The sequence below is a fragment of the Hemiscyllium ocellatum genome, chromosome 10, assembly GCF_020745735.1.
Source record: "Hemiscyllium ocellatum isolate sHemOce1 chromosome 10, sHemOce1.pat.X.cur, whole genome shotgun sequence".
NCBI classification, from domain to species: Eukaryota; Metazoa; Chordata; class Chondrichthyes; order Orectolobiformes; family Hemiscylliidae; genus Hemiscyllium; species Hemiscyllium ocellatum.
In genome coordinates this window covers 107,507,904-107,532,605 of record NC_083410.1, presented here as the reverse complement: position 1 = coordinate 107,532,605, position 24,702 = coordinate 107,507,904, and the positions used below count along the sequence as shown (strand labels likewise).

The 24,702-nt window shown below is 43.6% G+C and overlaps 1 protein-coding gene across 1 annotated transcript in view; it reads right to left on the bottom strand.

The window, feature by feature from the left end:
* Nucleotides 1-24,702, bottom strand: part of sptlc3 (serine palmitoyltransferase, long chain base subunit 3) — a 107,098-nt gene that overhangs the window by 15,815 nt on the left and 66,581 nt on the right. The window contains exon 7 of the mRNA XM_060831168.1: nt 6,797-6,902. Coding sequence (XP_060687151.1) covers nt 6,797-6,902 — 106 coding nt within the window. The remainder of the gene's footprint in view (nt 1-6,796; nt 6,903-24,702) is intronic.

Sequence of the window (24,702 nt, the reverse complement as noted above, 5' to 3'; positions counted from 1 at the left end):
CCGTGACTTGTCTGGACCTGTCCAACCTGCCTAGCTCCTTTTCCACCTATCCACTCCACCTTCTCCTCCCTGACCTATCACCTTCATCCCCTCCCCCACTCACCCATTGTACTCTATGCTACTTTCTCCCCACCCCCTCCCCCTCTAGCTTATCTCTCCATGCTTCAGGCTCACTGCCTTTATTCCTGATGAAGGGCTTTTGCCCGAAATGTCGATTGCGCTGCACTTTGGATGCTGCCTGTTCTTCCAGCACCACTAATCCAGTGCTTGTAATTTGTTATTTTTTTAAAAAGCTGGGTTCTTCCCCATTGGCTGTTGGCTTCCTCATAGCATAAAAGGAGCATAATTTGGTTTTTGTGCTTAACTATTATTCCTGATGAAGGGCTTATGCTCGAAACGTCGAATTCTCTATTCCTGAGATGCTGCCTAACCTGCTGTGCTTTGACCAGCAACACATTTGCAGCTATAGATTTACAATAAAAGTTTTGTAAATCTCTGCAAGCCTTTTCCTGCCCAATTCAGTAGATAAATACCAGTCATTTAAATATAACAGATCTAATTTGCATGTTGATGACCCACTGTTTGAACTGCCTTATCCATCTCTAGGTGAACACACATTGTTCTCTCTGACACATGCTGTCTAACCTGCTGAGTATCTCCAGCATTGTCACTGTTTCAGAGTGCCAGCATCTAAAGTATTTGTTTTCATTAAAGCACTGCAGCGATGACCTCGAATTGTCTTTTTTGTGAAAGAGTGACAGAGTCATACACGGCTGAAAATGTGTTGCTGGTTAAAGCACAGCAGGTCAGGCAGCATCCAAGGAATAGGAAATTCGACGTTTCGGGCATAAGCCCTTCATCAGGAATGAGGAGAGTGTGCCAAGCAGGCTAAGATAAAAGGTAGGGAGGAGGGACTTGGGGGAGGGGCGATGGAGATGTGATAGGTGGAAGGAGGTCAAGGTGAGGGTGATAGGCCAGAGTGGGGTGGGGGCGGAGAGGTCAGGAAGAAGATTGCAGGTTAGGAGGGCGGTGCTGAGTTGAGGGAACCGACTGAGACAAGGTGGGGGGAGGGGAAATGAGGAAACTGGAGAAATCTGAGTTCATTCCTTGTGGTTGGTCGGAGTCCGTGTGGGATCAGTCGGTTCCGTAGGCAGGTGCTGAGGAAGGAGATGTGGCTGTGGTAACGATTCTGTTTGAGAACGTGGCTGAAGAATTTCTGTGCAGAGGAGATGACCTGGGGTGTGCAGTGAGAGAGAGACTCACTGAAATCCTTGTAGAGGGAGGAAGAGAGCTTCTTCAAGGAAGGCATCCTTGCAAGAGGAATCGCAGTAGGTTAAAATCTTCGGGTAAAAAATGAGGTCTGCAGATGCTGGAGATCACAGCTGAAAATGTGTTGCTGGTTAAAGCACAGCAGGTTAGGCAGCATCCAAGGAATAGGAAATTCGATGTTTCGGGCATAAGCCCTTCATCAGGAATGAGGAGAGTGTGTCCAGCAGGCTAAGATAAAAGGTAGGGAGGAGGGACTTGGGGGAGGGGCGATGGAGATGTGATAGATGGAAGGAGGTCAAGGTGAGGGTGATAGGCCAGAGTGGGGGGGGGGGCGGAGAGGTCAGGAAGAAGATTGCAGGTTAGGAGGGCGGTGCTGAGTTGAGGGAACCGACTGAGACAAGGTGGGGGGAGGGGAAATGAGGAAACTGGAGAAATCTGAGTTCATTCCTTGTGGTTGGTCGGAGTCCGTGTGGGATCAGTCAGTTCCGTAGGCAGGTGCTGAGGAAGGAGATGTGGCTGTGGTAGCGAGTCTGTTTGAGAACGTGGCTGAAGAGTTTCTGTGCAGAGGAGATTCATACAACATAGAAACAGACCCTTCAGTCCATCTGATCCATGCCATGTTCCCAAACTAAACTAGCCCCACCTGCCTTCATTTGGTTCATATTCCTCCAAACCTTTCCTATCCATGTACTTATCCAATGTATTTTAAATGTTGTAACTGTACCTGCATCCACAACCTCCTCTAGCTGTTTATTTCACACATTTTTCACACTATAAAAACAGTTGCTCCTAATGTCCATTTCACAACTTTCTTCTCTCACCTTAAAAAGTGACCCCTAATTTGAGCTCTCCCACCCTTGCTATTCACCTTAACTTTGCCCCTCATGGCTTTACAAACCTCTATATGATGGGGCAGATGCAGGGCCTCAAAGATGTTACATGCTGATGACTGCCTGATGGACTGTGGTCAAAGATTGATTGAGACTGCATTACCGATGTTTGAGATGGTGACCAAACAGGTGGACGAAGGTAATGCGGTCGATGTGGTATATATGGAATTCAGTAAGGTGTTTGATAATGTTCCCCACAGTAGGCTGCTGCACAAAATATGGAGGCATGGGATTGAGGGTGATTTAGCAGTTTGATCAGAAATTGGCTAGCTGAAAGAAGACAGAGGGTGACGATTGATGGGAAATGTTCATCCTGGTGCTCAGTTACTAATGGTCCTACCGCAAGGATATGTTTTGGGTGCACTGCTGTTTGTCATTTTTATAAATGACCTAGATGAGGGTGTAGAAGTATGTAAATTTGTGGATGACACTAAGGTCGGTGGAATTCTGGACAGTGCCAAAGGATGTTGCAGTTTAGAGGAACATAGATAATTTGGAGAGTTGGGCTGAGGGGTGGCAAATGGAGTTTAATGTGGAAAAGTGTGAGATGATTCACTTTGGAAGGAGCAACAGGAATAAAGACTACTGGGCTAATGGTAAGATTCCTGATAGTGTAGATGAGGAGAGAGATCCCGCTGTCCATGTACACAGATGCCTGAAAGTTGCCACCCAGGTTGATAGGGTTGTTAAGAAGGCAGACAGTGTGTTAGCTTTTATTGGTAAAGGGATTGAGTTTCAGAGCCATGAGGTCATGCTGCAGCTGTACAAAACTGATGCGGTCACACTTGGAGTATTGCGTACAATTCTGGTCACTGCAATATAGGAAAGATGTGGACGCTTTGGAAAGGGTTCAGAGGAGACTAACTGGGAATGGAGAGAAGGTCTTAGGAAAGGCTGAGGGACTTGTGGCTGTTTTCTTTTGTGAGAAGAAGAAGGAGAGGTGACTTAATTGAGGCATCTCAGATAATCAGAGGGTTAGATAGGGTGGGCAGTAAGAGTCTTTTTCCTCAGATGGAGATGGCTAGCACAAGGAGACATAGCTTTTAAATGAGGCGTGATAGATGTCAGAGGTAGTTTCTTTACTCAGAATAGTAGTAGGGGCATGGAATGCACTGCCTGCCACAGTAGTAGACTCACCAACTTTAAGGGCATTTAACTGCTCATTGGATGGCATATGGGTGAGAATGGAATAGTGTAGGATAGATATGCTTCAGATTTGTTCCACAGGTTAGTGAAGGGCCTGTACTGTGATGTAATATTCTATGTTCTAAGGTCAACTCTCAAACTCGTATGTTCCAGTGAAAAAAGGTCCAGCCTATTTTAATTACTCATCATTCCAGCAACATCCTGGTAAATCTTTTCTGAACCTCTCCAATTTAATAATATCCTTCCTATAGCGGGGCCACCAGAACTGCACAGCACTCCAGAAGGGGCCTCACCAACGTCTTGTTCAACCTCAGCATGAAGTCCCAACTCCTATACTTAAAGGACTAAGCACTTAAGGTAAACATGCTAAATGCCTTCTGAACTACCCTATCTACCCATGATGCAAATTGCAAAGAATTATGTACCTGTGTCTCTGTTCTACAACACTTTTCAGGACCCATTAATGATAAATCACACCCTTGTTTGATTTGCCAAAATGCAATACCTTTCATTTATCCAAATTAAACTGTATCTGCTACTGCTTGACCCAATTGATCAAGATCTCTAAGTAATCTTAGATAACCTTCACTGTCCACTATACCACCAATTTTGATGTCATCCACAAACCTACTAACCATGCCTCCTACATTCTCATCCAAATTGTTTTTGTAAATGACAAACAGAAGTGCACCCAGTATCAATCACTGTGGAACACCACTGGGTCACAGGCCTCCAGTCCGAAAAACAATTCTACTACAATTCTGTCTCCTATCATTTATTTACAATTGGCACGTTCATAGTGAATCCCACATGAGGGAACTTTACTAATTAGTCTACCATGTGGAACCTTGTCAAAGGCTTTACTAAAGTTCATGCAGACAATATCTACCCCTCCATCCACAATCTTTATGGTGACTTCCTCAAAGACTGTTTGAGAGATATGATTTCCCTTGCATAAAACTATGCTGACTACCCCAATCAGTCCTTGTTTATTTGAAGGATAAACATTAATAAGGACATCCTCTCCCTGTTCTTTTACATCTAACCAAACGGGAGAGGATAGGGCCCAGGGTTACATCTTATCCAAAATCTGGCACGGTTGTCACAGAGTGCTGGCCCAGATTTGGTATGCCAAATTTGCCAGAGCAGGATTTGAACCCACAACCTTCTGATTCAACTCAACCATAGCCACTTCCAGAGATGGGGATGCAAATCTGCATGCTCCCTGCAGTCTGAGAGATTTAGCATCTGATCCAGCAACACTACCCTTTAACCTTCCAGTTAAGGTTGTATTGTAACTAGGTACAGCGATTGCAACTCTGTCACTGAAAGCACTGCCAGGGACAACAGTGTCTTTACAAAACTGCATAAGCAGCTAGAAGTCACTGCGGAGAGAGACATCCATAAACAGGAGAGTCTCCTGCAATTCTAGTGAAAGGGAGGCAGCTTAAATGTGGCACTCTACACATTAGCTTGCTGGTGTTGAACCAGGAAAGCTACAGGGAACAACATGCATGGATCTACACCATTATGAATGCAACAACATAGCAGGTATGTGATATAACAACTGGCATTCACATAAGCACCTTCTATAATGCTATCAAAATTCAAACATGTTTATCAAACAAACAATTTTGACACTGAGCCACATAAAGAGATACAAGGGCAGATAACCAAGGACTAGATTGAAGATTTTGGTCTTAGGGACATAGGAGTAGGAGTAGGCTATTCAGCTTCTCAAGCTTTTCCCCCATTCAATGAAACAATGGCTGATCTGTGACCTAACTGTACATACGTGCCTTCGGCCCATATCCCTTTATACCTTTGTATAGAACTTACCTATATCAAATTTTAACTTAAGTGATCCTACATCCACTGCCACTTGTGGAAGAGAGTTCCAAACATCTATCACCCTTTGTGTGGAGTGTTTCCTGACAACTCTCTCCTGAATGGTCTGGTCCTAATTCTTACATTAGGTCTCTTAGTTCTAGAATTCCCAACCAGTGAAAATAGTTTATCTGGAAAACTTCAATCATATCACTTCTTAACCATCTACATTCTAGCAACAGGCTTAATTTGCATAATCTCTTCTCATAATTTAATCATTCAAATCCAGGTAACGTTCTTGTAAGCCTATGTTGTACTCTCTTCAAGGTCAACATATTGAATTCATGTAAAACTCCGTTATCTCACTTTTTAGATTAGAATTAACCTAAACATCATGGCATAGACAGAGAACACAGGGGGCTAACACCTTCAACATATTGTCTAGCTATCACCATTGTTAACAGCTAACCCGAGAATGCAACTTTTTAATAAAAGGTTTTGTGATTCTAAGAGATGAAAGGCTTAACAGAATCAATTTTTCAATGTATAATTTCAGTTACATCACACTGTAAATTTTTGCTGTAAATTCTGTGTGTTAGGATTAAGCCCTCCACTACCACCTGATGAATGAGTGACGCTCTGAAAGCTAGTGTGATTCCAATTAAACCTGTTGGACTATAACCTGCTGTTGTGTGATTTTTAACCATATTCTGCCAATTTGAGTACATACCTTAATCCCTACTTTCTGTTGTCTGCCACAACCCATTACCCAGTCCTTAACCTGCCCTCGATTCTGTGAGCTTCTACCTTAGTTACCATTCTCTTATACGGGTCTTTACATGCAAGGGACTAGTTCAGTTTGGGAACATAGTCAGTGTGGTCTAGTTTGACCAGAGGGTCTGTTTCCATGCTGTATGACTAAGTCCATATCAACAAATTCCACAAACATTCCCAAATCCACTACCTTAGACGCGACTTCAAAAAAATTGACTGAGGTTTGTCAGGCATGACCTTAAAAGGAGGAGGGAGAGGTTGAGAGGTTTAACAGGGGAATTCCACAGTTTATAACTGAAGGTACAGTGAGATTTTAAAGGGTTAATATGTTCTGCTAACATGTAAGAAATTGATGTCCCCGGGGGGGGGGGGGGGGGGGTGATTTTCTGTCTTGCAGGCAGAATCTCATCATACTCTGTAAATGCTACACTTTAAAGGAATAACCTAATCACACACCGTTTCTGGAAATAATCTAATCACCTTATATTGTTTTTGAGTGGCATGTGACTATGGGGGAGCGGCAGGGGTTGGGTCTTGCTTGCATCACCGATTGTGATGTAAAACCCTGTATAAAGGGAGGATGGTTCTCTTGTTCAGGGAGCCTCGCTTGACGCACCCTGCAGGCATTGCAAAGAGTGTTAAGCTTGTACTTGCTGAAATAAATCATGGCTGTTCACAGAAGTTGGTGTATGGCGGTTGCATCAAGCGTGTAAGAATCTCAAGAAGGGAACCTAACAATGGCAACCAGTGAGGGGTAGGGTGATGCACAAGAGATCTGGCTTGGGAGAGTGCAGTGATGATCATAGTGTGGCAGGGCAGGAGGAGAGTACCAGCTCTGGTGTGGAGGAGCAAGCCCTAGAATGAGCTTGTAAATTAACAGCATGCCTTACCTGTAAATTCCCTCCACCACAATGAGGATTTTCTTCCAAGGTCTGTGGGTTCGAGGCTGCCCATTGACCACAGCGTCCCGCAGAAGCTTCTCGAGGCTCTGCAGATCTGTGGGAAAAGACAGGCGGAAACTGAGAAACCTAACTCAGAAGTGACTGCGGTGTGTGTTTCATTTTCTTAAAAGAAGAAACGGCAAATTGTAATTCAAATATTTGCGGATCTATTGATTTCTGTCTTGAACATGCTCAAATGTTTGCATTTCTACAGCTTTCTGGAGCAGAGAATTCCAAAATTCACCAGTCTGAGTGAAGAAATTCCTTCTCATCTCAGTTTTATTGGCTAGCCCCTTATCTAGAGATTATGACCTTTGGCTCTGGCCTCACCAACAGGGGGAGCTTCCCAGCTACGTTCACCTGCCACACCCTGTAGGAACTTTGTAAGTTTTCAGAAGATCACCTCTCATTTGAGCTTGAGAAAATAAACATAATTTAATCCCATCATCCCAAGATTTGCACTCCCTCTACAGAAAACATATTTTTCTTGAATGAGATCCAAACTGTACGCAACATTCTAGTCTCAGCAAGACACTAAACAACTGCAGGAAGAATTTTCATCCTGTACTTGAATCTTCTTGTGATGAAGAGCAAAAGCATGCCCATCTGCCTTCTTAATTGCTCAGTACACCTACAACCAACTCGTGAGGCAAGAGAATCCTTTGGCCCAATTCACCCGTGCTGATCAGGTTTCCTAAATGAACTAGTGCCATTTACCTGTGTTTGGCCCATATCTCTCTCAATCTTTCCTAGCCATGTTCTTTTTTCAGATATCTTTGAAATGTTGCAATAGTACTCGCCTTTATCACTCTGGCAGCTTGTTCCATATTTGCACCATTCTATGAAAACTTTGTCCCTCTCAACTTAAACCTATGCCCTCAGTTTTGGACTGCCCCCCCCGGAGAAGAGACCTTGCCTATTCATCCTACCTATGCTCCTCATGATTTTATAAACATCCAAAGGTTCAACCTTTAGCCTCCTACGCTCCAGGGGGAAAAGGTTCCAGTCTCTACAGCATCTCCTGAAAACCCAAACCTTCCGGTCTCAGTAACATCCTTGTAAATTTTTTTGCACCCCTTCCAATTTAATATCATCCGTCCTATAGCAGGGCACTAAAATTGTACAGTACTCCAAATGTGGCCTTATCAGTGTTTGTACAGTTGTAACATGACATCTAAACTCCTGTACGCTGCAAATGTGTTGCTGGTCAAAGCACAGCAGGTTAGGCAGCATCTCAGGAATAGAGAATTCGACGTTTCGAGCATAAGCCCTTCATCAGGTACTAAACTCCTGTACTCAATGCTGTGACCGACGAAGGCAAGCATGCCAAATGCCCTCTCCACCACCCTATCTGTAATGCCCTTCCGGGAAATAGGTATCTGCACCATGGGAACTCTGTTCAACAACACTCCTCAGGGCCCTACCATTAACTGTGTAAGTCCTGCTCTGGTTTGTCTTATTAAAGTGCAACACCTTACTTTTATCGGAATCAAAGTTGAGCAGGGCGACTCCAGTGCAGATATCATTGTTTGTGATGTCGTGCTGCCTGTTGATATTTGTAACAAGTGAGAGACAGCATTGATGGAAAGGCTGCTGCCGACACATTCATTTTCCCGACCGATTGTGATTAGCACACACAAACACATGGCGCAGAGATAGGCCAAATCCCCCCACCTTCAGACCTACACTGCCATTCAATTAGATCATGGCTGATATCATTACTCCACATTCCTGCTTTATCCCTGCCCCCAAATAAATAATCCCCCCTTTACTTATCAAGAAACTTTCCACCTCCACCTTCAGAAACATTCAAGCACTCTGCTCCCCAACCTGTTGAGGTGGTGTGATGTGGAAACTGATGACCGTCTCTGGAACAAAAAACTCTTCTTTACTCATTCTTAAATGGTTGAGTTCATTATCAACCCCTTGGGACAAATATGACAACAAGGAGGTTCGGCTTTAGGCAATGGCCAGGCAGCTGGGGTCTGGTGCAAACAATTCCAGTTATCTCATGGTGCTGATTGAGAGAGAGTTGGCGTGCAGAACTCTTAAGCTATTTAAAAAAGAAAACTGTGATATCTCCAGCAAACAATTCAAATGATAAGGCAGTGCATCTCATCTGAAAGAGTGTCGGCGCCAGCAGTGCAGCACTTCCTTGACACTGCACTGGAATGTTTGCTCTATTTTTTACTCAAATTTCTGAAGTGGGTCTCGAGTACAAGCTTTGACTGAAAAGCAAGTTCAGCATATTAAACCAACATCTCTAATTTTCCCGAAAAACACTTCCAAATATTACAAAGCCCCACCATCTGTACACAACACCTTGCCAAACAAAGAGAAGGCTTACCTACACAAGATTTGCATTTTGTAAAACAAACAAAGGGAGGATTTTTATAATTAATGGTAGGGGCCTGGGTACTATTGCAGAAACAGAGACACTGAGGGTTCAGGTAAATAATTCTTTGAAATTTGCATCACAGGTGGACAGGGTGGTTAAGACAGCATCTACCATGCTAGCCTTCATTGCTCAGACGTTTGAGTGTAGGAATTGGGATGATATGTTTAGGTTGTACAGGGTGGTGGTGATGCTTGTTCTGGAGTACTGTGTGCAATTCTGGTCGCCCTGTATAGGAAGGATAATATTAAACTGGACAGGATTCAGAAAAGATTTAGCAGGATACTGTTAGAATGATCAGCTTGAATTATGAAAAAGGCTGGATAAGCTGGGACATTTTCTTCTGGAACATAGAAGGATGAGAGGTGACCTTATAGAGGTTTATAAAATCATGAGGAGCATAGATAAAGTGAATGGCAAAGGTATTGCCATCCCCCCTGGGTTGGGGAAGTTCAAACAAGGGGTCATATTTTTAGAGAGGAAAAAGACTTAAAAAGGACATGGGGCCAATATTTTTTTTAAACCGAGTGGTTAGTGCTTGGAATGAACTGCCAGCGGAAGTGGTGGAGGTAGGTACAGTTACAACATTAAAAAGTCATTTGGATAAGTACACGAGTAGGAAAGGTTTGGAGGGATATGTGCCAAACGCAGGCAGATGGCACTAGCTTAGTTTGGGAACATGGTCAGTGTGGGCTAGTTGATCAAAGGGTCGACTTCCATGTTGTATGACTCTAAGATTGTGTAACTTCAATTCTGTAAGTGATAAGAAGTTAAACATTTTTAATGATTCCTGGTCAAGAAAAGGAAATTTAAAACTGTTTCCCATTCAGAGGAATTGTTACACAAGATGAAATTTGAAACTGCTGTTAGTTTCAAAGTTTATTGCAGATGAAATTGAGTAGTGGGATTTTAAGTAGATAGACAGGTAATTGGTTTACTAAAAATCTTGCTAAGTGCCAAATTGTGATGATAATACAAATTAAACAAGTAATCGTAATTTATAACAGTTAGTATGAAGTAATAACATCACTGCACCAATATTTGTGATATTTTAATGTACATCTAATTAAATGCATTGCAAACCACAGGTTGCTATAAATACCATTAGATGTAGGATCAGAAGTAAGGCATTCAGCTCAAAGTTTGTTGTGCCATTCAGCGAGAATATGTGGCTGATCTGGTAAGCCTCAACTCACTTTTCTGCCTTATCCCCATAACCTTTCATTCCCTTATTGATTAAGTATCTACTTCAGCTTTGAACATACTGATGGGCCAGGCTCATCAGCCCTCGGTACAAAAATCAAAGGTACTTAGTTGAACTTGAAATACCATTGCACATAAGGTCATGGGCCAAGTGCTGGAAAATGGCATTAAAAGAAATGAATGTCTGATGACTGATGCAGATATGATAGGGCAAAGGGTCTCTTTTGGTGCTGTAAAAACTCAATGTAAAAGTCACCATGGTTGCAGATGATTCTAGGGCTGCACTCTCATCAACAAGACAATTGGTATAAGTGACTTGAATATGAATATAGGAGGTAATTCTTTGAAGAGGTGATAAGTAGGTTAGACCAGGGAAACCAGTGGATGTGGTCTATCTAGACTTTCAAAAGGCCTTTGATAAGGTGCCACACAGGAGACTGCTGAGCAAGGTGAGGGCCCATGGTGTTCGAAGTGAGCTGCTGGGATGGATTGAGGATTGGCTGTCTAACAGAAGGCAGAGAGTTGGGATAAATGGTTCTTTTTCAGAATGGCAGCTGGTGACGAGCGGTGTCCCGCAGGGTTGAGTGTTGGGGCCACAGCTATTCGCATTATATATTAATGTTTTGGATGAGGGGACTGGGGGCATTCTAGCCAAGTTTGCTGATGATACGAAGTTAGGTGGACAGGCAGGTAGTACTGAGGAAGTGGGGAGGCTACAGAAGGATCTAGACAGGTTGGGAGAGTGGTTCAGGAAATGGCTGATGGAAGTTAACGTGAGCAAGTGCGAGGTCTTGCACTTTGGCAAAAAGAATAAAAGCATAGATTACTTTCTAAATGGTGAGAAAATTAGTAAAGCCAAAGTACAAAGGGATCTGGGAGTGCTAGTCGAGGATTCTCTAAAGGTAAACATGCAGGTTGAGTCCGTGATTAAGAAAGCGAATGCAATGTTGTCTCTTATCTCAAGAGGGTTGGAATATAAAAGCAGAGATGTGCTACTGAGACTTTATAAAGCTCTGGTTAGGCCCCATTTGGAGTACTGTGTCCAGTTTTGGTCCCCACACCTCAGGAAGGACATACTGGCACTGGAACGTGTCCAGCGGAGATTCACACGGATGATCCCTGGAATGGCAGGTCTAACATATGAGGAACGGCTGAGGATCCTGGGATTGTATTCATTGGAGTTTAGAAGATTAAGGGGAGACTTAATAGAGACGTACAAGATAATACATGGCTTGGAAAGGGTGGACGCTAGGAAATTGTTTCCGTTAGGCGAGGAGACTAGGACCCGTGGACACAGCCTTATAATTAGAGGGGGTCAATTCAGAACAGAAATGCGGAGACATTTCTTCAGCCAGAGGGTGGTGGGCCTGTGGAATTCATTGCCACGGAGTGCAGTGGAGGCCGGGACGCTAAATGTCTTCAAGGCTGAGATTGATAGATTCTTGTTGTCTCGAGGAATTAAGGGCTACGGGGAGAATGCTGGTAAGTGGAGTTGAAATGCCGATCAGCTATGATTGAATGGCGGCGTGGACTCGATGGGCCGAATGGCCTTACTTCCACTCCTATGTCTTATGGTCTTATGGAATATAGGAGGTATGGTTAGTAAGTTTGCAGATGACACCAAAATTGAAAGTGTAATGGACAATGAAGGTGGTTATCTCAGAGTACGACAGGGCCTTGATCAGATGAATCAATGGGCCAACGAGTCGCAGATGGAACTTAATTTAGATAAATGTTGAGGTGTTGCATTTTGGTAAAACAAACAAAGGCAGAACTTACACAAATAATGGTAGGGTTCAAGGAAGTGTTACCAAACAGAGACCCAGGAGTGCAGATTTATAGATCCTGGAAAGTGGAATCATACATAGGTGAGGTGGTAAAGGCGGCATTTGGTGTGCTTGCCCTCTTCGGTCAGTGAACTGAGTATAGGAGTTGGGACATCATGGTGCCATTGCACAGGACACTGGTGAGGCCGTTCTTAGAATACTGCATTCCATTCTGGTCTCCCTGCAATAGGCAAGATGGTAAACTTGAAAGGATTTAGAAAAGATTTATAACAATGTTGCTGGGATTGGGGTGTTTGACCTATAGAGGGAAGCTGAATAGGCTGGGATCTTTTACCCTGGAGCATCAGTGGCTGAGAGGTGACCTTATGAGGTTTATAAAATCATGAGGGACATGAATAAGATGAATAGCCAAGGGCTTTTCTTTGGAGTAGCAGAGTCCAAAACTAGAGAGCATAGGTTTAAGGTGAGAGGGGCAAGACTTAAAAAGGATCTGAGGGGCAACTTTATCACACATGGAATGAGTTGCCACAGAGTGTGGTGGAGGAGAGTATAATTACAACATTGAAAACGCACCTGGATGTGGGTACATGAATAGGAAAGATTTAGGAGAATATGGAAGAAATCCTGGCAAACGTGAATAGATTAGTTTAGAATATTTTGTCAGTGAACGATTTGGACTGAAGGGTCTGTTTCTGTGCTGTGCAATGCTATGACTCTATGGTACTGAGATTAAACTGAGGGTCACCATACCTCACACAACAAGTGAGGTTGAAAAGGCACGACCTTTATGGTAATCTCAATAGAAGTTAAATCTGTGCTGTTGATATGTCTCTGCAATGCAAGCCAGCCAACTGAGCTAACCGACCCCCAAAAACTCTGACTCAAAGGAATTCCACAGATTGACTACCCTCAAAGATTATGCCCGATGGTCCTAGACTCTCCCACAAGGGGAAACAACTATCTGCCAGTCACACTCCTTAAGAATCTTACATGTGCCATTCTTCTAAACTGAAGTACAGGTCCAAACTACACAATCTCCACACATAAGGAATGCCCAGAATCAAACAACTGAACCTTCAATAATAGCATACCTTTCCTTAAAAAAGGGTTTAAAACTGTTCACAGTATTCCAGCTGTTTGACTACCTCAATAGTTTTAGCAAGATCTCCCTATTTCAGTATTACATACACTTTGAAATTAAGGCCAGCAGTTCATTGGTTTTCCCTAATATCAAATGAAATTGGATGCTAGCTTTTTGTGATTCATGCGTGAGGACTCTCAAATCTCTCCATGCTGTAGTTTCTACAGTCTCTCTCCTTAAATAATTTTAGCCCTTCTATTCATCTTGTCAAAGTGCATAAAGTTTCAACAGGGTAAATATCCACTAAACAAATGGCAGCAATTACAAAGGGAACATTGTTAAAAAAAACTATTCCTGTCATTCCTCTTGTCAGAAACTACACAGAAATTCTGATCCTATAAATTTATCTTGAAATCAATAAACACGGTGATGCAAAGACTGACCCTGTAACTTTATTTTGGCTTTGGATGGGGAGACAACAGAATATAGAATTTTGGCAGTGCAGGAGGCGGCTTTTTGGCCTATTGCGCCTATGATAGCTCTTTGAAAATACTGCTGAAAATGTGTTGCTGGTTAAAGCGCAGCAGGTCAGGCAGCATCCAAGGAACAGGAAATTCGACGTTTCGGGCACAAGCCCTTCATCATTCCTGATGCTGCCTGACCTGCTGCGCTTTAACCAGCAACACTTTTTCAGCTCTAATCTCCAGCATCTGCAGACCTCACTTTTTACTTTGAAAATACTGTCCAACTGACAACTCTGGCTACCTCCACAACTGCAGGGGAGAGTACTTAGTACTCACACAGTTGCCGTGCCTGCGATGGTACTGCCAGTGATGCCATGGGCAACAGCCCCCAGCAAAAAAATAAATGGGGAAATTAGACTGACTGCAACACAAAGCGCTAATTGTGCATCACTACAAACTTGCATATCAACAATCAGGACATCAGTGTGACTGAGCCTAGGGGTGCATGCTGCCTTCAAGGTGATTGGAGAGGGGTAGCTTGTCTGTGTGTGTGTCAGGGCTGCACGGGTACCAACATCCTGCAGTGGCAGGTATTGGTGAATCTAATTAGTCCCTACAAACTCCTCACTCTACACCTAGCTGCTCTGAAAAAGACTTCCCTCATTTATCCAACATGTATTTGATCGCTCCTGTGAATCTGGTGCCACCAGCCCTTTAGGCAGCGCATTCCACTGCACCTTCTATTGCAGTGATGCAACAAACTGCATTTATATAGTGCCTTCAACTAAGCCATTGACAGAAGCATCAGGAAACACAATACCAGGAAACACTGATAATTAGGCAGTCAGTCAAAAGGGCAGTGAAGGAGGTAGGGCTTTAGGGTGTGTTTTAAAGGAGGAGGACAAGGAGAGAAGAGCAATGAAAAGCTCCTGGCTTTTTCTTTCCTGTGGCCAGAGTAGAGGCCCAGAGCCCAAGGTCAGGCAATCACGAACAACAAGCACAGCAAAAGTTGAGAACAAAGAACCGGGGGTGGTGGTCTTCTGCCTTGTAATACAATAGGCTGTCGCTATGGTGATGAACATTCTGTGGAGTCATCTGGATTAGGAGTGCTGCTATGGCACATCAGTCTCTGGTGCTCTGCCTGGGGTCGTAGAGCACTGCTGGGTGTGCTCACTCTTCCCACACCAATATTACAAGGATGTAGAGAAGCTTGTGTTGGATTGGGGTGGATAAAGTTAAAAATCACACAACATAAGGCTATAAGAAGAAAGTGAGGACTGCAGAAGCTAGAGATCAGAATCAAGAGTGTGGCGGTGGAAAAGTTTAGGAAGTCAGGCAGCATCCGAGGAACAGGAGAATTGACGTTTTGGGTATAGCCCTTCATCAGGAATGAGGCTTGTGGGCCAAGGGGGCTGAGAGATAAATGGGAGGGAGGTGGGGCTTGGGGGAAGGTAGCTGAGAGTGGGAAAGGTGGATGAAGGTGGGGGAGAAGGTGATAGGTCAGAGAGGAGGGTGGAGCGGATAGATGGGAAAGATGATGGACAGGTCAGTGCCGAGTTGGAGGCTTGGAACTGGGATGAGGTAGGGATGGGGAAAAGAGGAAACTGGTGAAATCCACATTAATTCCATGTGGTTGCAGGGTCCAAAGGCAGATGATGAAGCATTCTTTCTCCAGGCATTAGGGTTGGGGATGGAGGCGGCCCTGGACCTGCATGTCCTTGACAGAGTGAGAGGGGTGGGGTTCAGGTGGTGGGGTTGGTGTGGGTGTCCCAGAGATGTTCTCTGAAATGATCCACAAGTTGGCGTCCCCTCTCCCCAACGCAGAGGAGACCATATCAGGTGCAATGGATTCAGCAGATGAAATTGGTGGAAGTACAGGTAAATTTCTGTTGGATGTGCAAAGATCCTTTGGGGCCTTGGACAGAGGTGAGGGGGGAAGGTGTGGGTACAGGTTTTGCACTTCTTGCGATGACAGTTAACACGCTGGGAGTGGGGTGTGTGGGCTGGTGGGGAGGGCGTGGATCTGACAAGGGAGTCACGGAGAGAATATTCTCTCCAAAATGCTGATTGGTGTGGGGAGGGAAATACATCAGTATTGGTGGGATCTCCCTCCCCTTCCTGGACTTCTCCCTTTCCATCTCCGACCGACTAAACACTGACATCTACTACAAACTCACCAACTCCCACAGCTACCTGGACTACACTTCCTCCTACCCTGCCTTCTGTAAAAACACCATCCCTTATTCCCAATTCCTCTGCCTCTGCTGCATGTTCCCAGGATGACCAATTTCACCACAGGAAATCCCAGATGGCCTCCTCCTTCAAAGGCTACAAATTCCCCTTCCATGTGGTCGACTATACCCACCAGCGCACCTCTGACATTGAACCCCACTTCTCCCAACGCAATAAGGACAGAACTCCCAGGTCCTCGCGTTCTACCCCACCAATCTCCGAATACATCGCGTCATCCTCTGCCACCTACAAACAAACTCCACCACTAGGGATATATTTCCCTCCGCACCCCATCAGCCTTTTGGAAGGACTGATTCTCTGCAATTCCCTTGTCAGGTCCACACCACCTCCCCCCACCAGCCCACATCGAACTCCTGGCAGGTTCCCCTGCCATAGCAAGTGCAAAATCTGCACCCAAACATCCCCTGCTCACCTCTGTCCAAGGCCCCAAAGGATCCTTGCACATCCGACAGAAATTTACCTGTACTTCCACCAATATCATCTACTGTATCCGTTGCATCCGATGTGGTCTCCTCTACATTGTAGAGGCAGGACGCCAATTTGTGGATAATTTCAGAGAACATCTCTGGGACACCCGCTCCAACCAACCCCACCACTTCAACTCCCCCTCCACTCCACCAAGGACGTGCGGGTCCTAGGCCTCTTCCATTGACAAACCCTAACCGCCTGATGCCTAGAGGAAGAACACCTCATCTTCCGCCTTGTGACCCTCCAACCACACAGGATTATTGTAGATTTCACCAGTTCCCGCATCTCCCCTCTCCCCACATCATCGCAGTCCCAAACCTCTAATTCAGCACCGACTGCCCTCTTGCCTGTCCATCATCTTTCCCACCTATCCGCTCCGCCTTCCTCTCTGCTTTATCACCTTCTCCCCCACCTTAGTCTACCTATTGCATTCTCAGCTACCTTCCTCACCCTGCCCCACCCCCTTCTATTTATCTCTCAGCTCCCTTGGCACACAAGCCTCTTTCCTGATGAAGGGCTTATGCCCGAAATGTCGATTCTCCTGCTCCTCAGATGCTGCCTGACCTGTTGTGCTTTTCCAGCACCACCACACTCAACACCAGGTTATAGTCCAACAAGTTTATTTGGAAGTACTAACTTTTGAAGAGCTGCTCCCTCACCAAGTAGCTCATGGGGCAGGATCATATATCACATCAGTTCTATGACACTACAATCTTTTGCTATAATTTGTGTCATATGATCCTGCCCCATTAGCTACCTGATGAAGGAGCAGTGCTGAAAGCTAGTACTGTACTTCCAAATAAACCTAGACCATAGAACATTCAGAGCAGTTCAGGCCCTTCGGCCCTCGATGTTGCGCAGCAGTGTGGAACCAATCTGAAACCCATCTATCATACACGATTCCATTTTCATCCATATATTTATCCAAATGTCCTTAAAGTTGGCAAATCAATTAATTTTTCTTCTATGGAAGAGAAAGCAGAAACCTGTTGCACTATAACCTGGTATTGTGTGATTTTTAAAACAATATTACAAGAGGATACCCTTTAATCAGCACTACAAAGAAGTTAGAGATATATGTTTCAAGCTCATGCAGAGGCAGGGTGAGTGTGGGGGATGGGAGACACCAAATGGAAGGGCAGTGGTAAGGTGGAAGGCAGGGGAGATTAAATGACAAGAGGCAGCACTAGGCAAAAGATAGGACAATAATGAAAAGCAGAAAGCAGAATCAACAGCTGCTTTTTAGAAAAAATAGAGGGCAATTGATCTGAAATTGTTGAACTCGAATGCCTTTTTCATAGCGAACACTGTCACTGCAGCTTCAGGAGATGTGGCTACATCACTGGTCACACCCACACTGAGCTGATACTCTCTGATCTCAATCACATGTCAACTTCTTTGGAGGCACATTTCTCTGAGTGGTATTACCGTCAGCTTTCACTTGAAGTGATTTTCTCAGAACAGTGGTGAAATGACCCGTCAAACTGTCTTCCTCAGCACTATAACAATTCCGAGGGGGTCATGGGATCAGGAAGTAGGACTGATCACAATCCCATCACCCACAGATGGCAAACTTTAAAATCACACAACACAAGGTTCTAGTCCAATGGGTTTATTTGGAAACACTATCTTTCGGAGCGCTGCTCCTTCATCAGGTGGTTGTGGAGAAGACCATAAGACACAGAATTTACAGCAAAAGATTACAGTGTCATATAGCTCAAATGATATATTGAACAAAGCTGGGTTGTTATTAAGTCTTTCATCTTTTCAGATGAGTTGCAGTTTTCATTAGTATGTAAATCCCAGAATTTCTTTTAAGTCACCTTCTGGAGATAACTTAAGGCTTTATAACTGATGGCAGTGATCTTAAAGTCAGATTCGATATGCTTTCTACCACAGTGACATTCTTCAGCCACACCTATCAAAACCTCAGACTGCAGTGTTTGCAAATTCAACTTCCTGTAGCTCAATGTGTAGCACACAATCCTTTTGAGTCAGGACAATATAGTCTTCAAGTCTAATGAGACTTCAGTTAGAGATAAAATTGGTTTACAGCAAGGGGTAGTAGGGATAAGGGCAAAACATAGTTTCCTCTCTACGTCCAACAATGTGAAGGTAGGTGGATTAGCCACAGGAAATGTCAAATTATAGGGTTACGGTAGGGAGGTGTTCTGGGTGGGTTGCTCTTCAGAGGGTTGGTATTGATTCAATGGGTTGAATGGCATACTTCCACCACTGTTTCTATGAAAAGTCTGTGACAGACCAAAGACAGGAGAGACTGAGGCACAGAAATGTTGCCTTTCCACTTGTCACAAGCCTTCCTTGTCCTCCCGCAAGCCCTATCCTTGTTCAAAATATCAACTTGAAACGTTAATTCTTTTTCTCTTTGCACAGAAGTTGCCAGACTTCTGCAGCATTTTTGCTTCTATTTCAAATTTCAAGAATCCAGAGTATTTTTCTTTGCAACTTCTCCCCAGTGTTCTGGGCCAATATTCACCCCTCAATCCACACCACAATGATCAGATCATTAGCTCATCACTGTTTGTGGGAGCTTGCAGTGGACTGATTGGCTGCCATGTTTCTTACATTGGGATAGTGTCTGAAAACTTCAAAGAAACATCATTGGTTGGAGACTAAATTAGCTCGAAGGTAGGCCACAGTGTGGTGGTGGGAGGGTTGCTTTTCGGATTGGAGGCCTGTGATTAGAGATTTGCTGCAAAGGCTCAGTGGTAGGTCCACTGTTTTTTGTCACTTAAGTAATTGATTTGGATGTGAATGTAGGAAGCGTACTTAGTAACTTTGCAGATGACACCAAACTTGGTGGTGTAGTGGGCAGCGAAGGTTACCTTAAAATACAACCAGACCTGGATCAGATGGACCAATGGGCCGAAGAGTGGCAGATGGAATTTTATGTAGGCAAAGGTGAGGTGCTACATTTTGGAAAGGCAAATCAGGTTAGAACTTATAAACTTAACGCTAAGGTCCTAGGGTGTGTTATTGAACAAAGACACCTTGGAGTGCAGTTTCCTTGGAAGTAGAGTAAATAGTGTAATGAAGGCAGTGTTTGGTATGCTTGCCTTTTTTGGTCAGTGTCTTGTTTATCGGAGTTGGGAGGTTATTCTATGGCTGTACACGACATTGGCTGGCCATCTTTGGAATACTGCATTCAATTCTATTCCCTCTGCTATAGGGTGTCGTAAAACTTGACAGGGTTCAAAAAAAATTTACAAGGATGTTGCCAGGGTTGGAGGGATTGAGCTATAGGGAGAGGCTGAATAGACTGGGGCTATTTGCCCAGGTGTGGAGGATGAGAGGTCACCTTAAAGAGGTTTATAAAATGAGGAGCATGAATAAGGTGAATTGCCAAGGTCTTTTCCTCATGGTCGGGCAGTCCAAAACTAGACAGCATAGATTGAAGGCAAAAGGGGAAAGATTTAAAAAGGAACCTAAGGGGCAACTTTTCCATATGGAGGGTGGTGCGTGTATGGAATGAGCTACCAGGCGAAATGGTGGAGGCTGTACAATGACAACATTTAAAAGACATTTGGATGGTAATACTAATGGGAAGGGTTTAGAGGGATATGGGCCAAATAGATATCTGGTCAGCATGGACGAGTTGGACCAAAGGTCGGTTTCCGTGCTGTATAGCTCTATCACTCTAAGCACTTTGGGACAAATGGAAGTCATAAAAAATGATACCTATTGTAAACTTTTAATTTTTCTTAACAACCCATCCTCCAACTTTCCGCCCTAATTAATTATTGGGCTCAAGTCCACTAAGCAACTTGATTGTGTATCAAAATGTACGTCCTTCACCATTAAGCTTTGTGAATATTTCACGTCACGGCGCAGAATGGAATGATCTCCAGTTCCATTCCAGGAAACTTCACTTGGCAATTCCAAAAACTGACTTTCATAATTCATTTTAGAAAATGTTTCCTGTTTGGGATGTGAATACCTGCAAGATTACATCAATACGAGCCCAAAATCCCATTAAATTTCACTTAACCATCATCTCTTGTTTGCTGACCTACACTGACTCATTGTCTGACACCGCCTTGATTTTAAAAACCTCAAGTTTATTTTTGAAATCCATCTGAGACCTCGCCCCGAACTATCTCTGTAATCCTCTTTAGCAATTGTGCTACTATATCTTGCTCCTCTAATTCCGGTCTCTTGAGCATCCCCTGTCTTAATCGTTCTACCATTGGTGGATGCAATGGTAGCTGCTTGGCTACTTTGGAACTAGCCTCTTAAACCTCTATGTTTTCTCCTTTATAGATATTTCTCAAAACCATTGACTCAGTTTTTGGTCACCTCTCCTACTTTCTTCAAACCCTGCAAGTCAGGTTTTGCTTGTTGAGGATGTTTCTCATGCTAAAAAAGGTTGAATAAATCCAAATTATTTTTATTGTGATTATGGAAGATCATCTCAAAAGCAAAGTATTGCAGATCCTGGAGATCTAAACTGGAAACAGGAAGTACCAGAGAAGGTCAGCAGGTCTGGCTGCCCTGTGGAGAGAGAAACAGATCGTCTCTCTGATAAGCATCAAAAAAATTGTGAAAACAGCACACAGAGCTGGTTAACAGCTTATATTTTGCAGCCAGTTTTTCAGGATATGTCTATCCTGTGAGCATCATTTATAAATCAATTAAAATATTATTATTTTTTCCACATTTTGTGACTGGATTCAACTGAAAGAAAAAATAAATTTTCCATTCACAATCTTGTGCAAATCAAGTCTAGGGAGAAATTAGTTGTTCACATAAATGAATAATTTAAGTCAATCGGGCTTACTTCAGCATTCCTCTTGACGATATGATCATCTCCCATCACTATTATATTTCTTACATTAAAGACTGGAAAGGTGAGGTGACTTATGCAGGCTGAAGTGTGTCTCAACTAACATCACTGTAGGTGGTGTCCTCCAGCAGTTGTAAGACAAGATCTATCCCCAACACAGAAGCCCCTGCCAAGACTAGCAGAACGCTCCCTTTCTCTGCCAAATCTGAATATCAGTTCATAGTGTGCCTTTAACTCGCCTCACCCACTTCCATTCAATGTTTTGTGTTGTAACTGCTTAAGCCGCACCATGTCTAGCCAGTCCTGCTACATTCCTTTCCATGCAATGAGTAATTTTGACATCCTATACATCTACAAGCGTTTTCACACTGTGTAGAAGGAATAATTTATTCACCTTTGAATGCCTAAACCTGCTGTTGCTTTAGCCTCGTCAGAATCCCTGTTTTATCTCGAGTAAAGAGGAATTCTATATCCTTGTGAGATGTTGATTGCAAACAGAATAGGCATCCCAAACATCTTCTGTTAACTTGAATAAGCTAAAGGAAAACTGCAAAGATACATGAGCAATTTTAGATTACTCTCTCATACCAACACGCCCAGTTTAATTAGGGCGGGTTTGAGCAGGCAATGGTCTTGTATGTTTTTTTTAAAAAAGGCAAACACAATTGGAAGGAGGAACCTCATACCTCAATGGTTTCCCCTGGAGCTGATTATTTCGATGCACTCCTGGCTGCTCTCCCACTCACCACTCTATATAAACCTGACCTCAGCCAAAACCCTGCAGCCCCGTACCCTAATTTGCTTCAAGAACCGTTCAATCATCACCTCTTGGCAGAGCACAGAACAGGAGGGGCATCAGGGCCGAACAACCGGCTGAGGCCTCTGTGCTTAGGCCAGGAATCATCTAAAATGGAATGTGATATCATGGCACATCAGGTGGTTTTAGGACAGATAACTAAAATCTTGGTCAAAGGAGATAGCTTTTAAGGAGTGTCTTAAAGGAAGTAAACAAGATAGTGTGTTTTAAGACCCAAGAAATAGTAACAGGAATAGGCCATTCAGCCCCTTAAGTCTGCTCCACCATTCAGTAGGATCATGGCCGATCCGACACACTAATCCACTTGGCTTGTATTTTCCACAAAAGCCCTGATTCCTCTACCGATCAACAATTTATCTCAGCCTTAAGAATACTCAAAGACTCTGCCCCCACAGCTTGCTGCGACAAGGAGTTCCAAAGACACAACTTTTGAGAAATTGGTACTCCTTTATTCTGAGACAATGCCCTCTGGTCCTGGACTCTCCCATGAGGGGAAACATCCTCTCTCTATCAAGCTTAAGACATTTACCCTTAAAAATTCCATGTGTTTCAACAGGATCATCTGTCCTTCCAAACTCCAGTGAGTACAGGGAGAAAGTGAGGACTGGAGAATCAGAGTTGAAAAACATGGTGCTGGAAAAGCACAAGAGGTCAAGCAGCATCCAATGAACAGGTGAATCATGTTCAGGCATCAGTCCTTCATCTTATGCCTGAAACATCGATTCTGTTGCTCCTCGAAGCTGCCTGACCTGCTGTGCTTTTCCAGTGGCATGCTTTTCGACTCCAGTGAGTACAGTCCCAACCTGTTTAACCTTTACTCATAAGACAATCCCTCAATAGCAGGGATCCTCAAACTTTTTCGAACTGCCTCCAATGAAATAACATTTTCTTAAAATAAATATACGAAAAGTACTCAGTACCTCAGATGTGATCTCACCAGCATGTTCCACAGCCACAGTAAGACCATCCTACTCTTATACTTCACTCCCCTTGAAATAAGGATCAACATTCCATTAGCCTTGATTACAGTGGTGCTGGAAAAGCACAGATCAGGCAGCATCCAAGGAGTAGGAAAAGCGGTATTTCGGGCAAAAACCCGAAGTGTTCCTGATGAAGGGCTTTTGCCTGAAATATCGATTTTCCTGATCTATGCTTTTCCAGCAGCACTCTAATCTTGACCCTAATCTCCAGCATCTGCAGTACCCACCTCCACCTAATCCATTAGCCTTCCTGATTACCCACTGCTCCTCTATACTAGCTTTGTATTTCATACACAAGTAACCTCAAGTTCTTTTATGTTGTAGCTTTTTGCAGTTTTGGTCCATTTAAATAATATTCTTTTGTTCTCCCTATTTTCCCACATTATAGTTCATTTACCAAAATTTTTGCCCACTTACTTAACCTATTGATATCTCCCTGTCAACTGTTTGCAACCCTGTCACAACCTGCCTTTCCAATTATTTTTGTGCTGTCTGCAAATTTGTTGTGATCCCAGCACTGATCCCTGTGGAACCCCACTGGTCACCAACCTGAAAAAGAACCCTTACCCCACTCACTGACTGCCCATTAGTCAATTCTCTATTCATGCCAATATACTAGCTCCAACATCATGGACTCTTCTTTTGTGACTTAACCTTTTGTGAATTACCAAGTCGAACACTTTCTGCAAGTCCAAATACAACACAGTAAATGATTCTCCTCTATCCACTCTGGTTGAGACTTACTGATTTATTCTAGTTTTTTGAGGAAGATATGATTTCGCTTTCTTGAAGTAATTTGACTCTGCTTGATTAGAATATTTCCAAATGTGCTATTACTTCCTTAACCATGGATTCCAATAACTTTTCAAACAATAGATATTAGGTTAATCGGCCTGTAGTTACCTGCTTTCTGCCTCCTTCCCTTTTTGAATCAGATTAGCAGTTTTCCACGCCTCTGGTATTTTTCCAGAATCCAATGATTTTTAGAAAATTACAATCAATATATTCACTACCTCTGTACCTAACTCTTTTAAGATCCTAGGATGTAAGCCATCAGGGCCATGGGTTTTAAGTGCATTTAGTGCTGGAGAAAATCTAGAGGAGGTTTAGAACATAGAGTATAAAACATAGAACAAATCTTCTCAAAACTAGCTAACATAGAACATAGAACAGTACAGGCCCTTCAGCTCTCGATGTTGTGCCAACCTTTTATTCTACTCTAAGATCAAACTAACTGACATATCCTTCATTTTACAATCATCTATGTGCCTATCCAAGAGTCGCTTAGATGTCTCTAAAGTATCTGACTCTGCTACTACCGCTGGCAGTGCATTCCACGCACCCACCACTCTGTATAATGAGCTGACCTCTGACATCTCCCCTAAACGTCCCTCCAATCACCTTAACGTTATGCCCTCTCGTGATAGCCATTTCTGCCCTGGGAAAAGTCTTTAACTATTCACTCTATCTATTCCTCTCATCATCTTATACACCTCTATCAAGCTAAAAAGTCACCTTTCACCATTCTTCGCTCCAGTTAGAAAAGCCCTAGCGCCACCAACCTTTCTTCATAAGATATGCCCTCCAGTGCAGGCAGCATCCT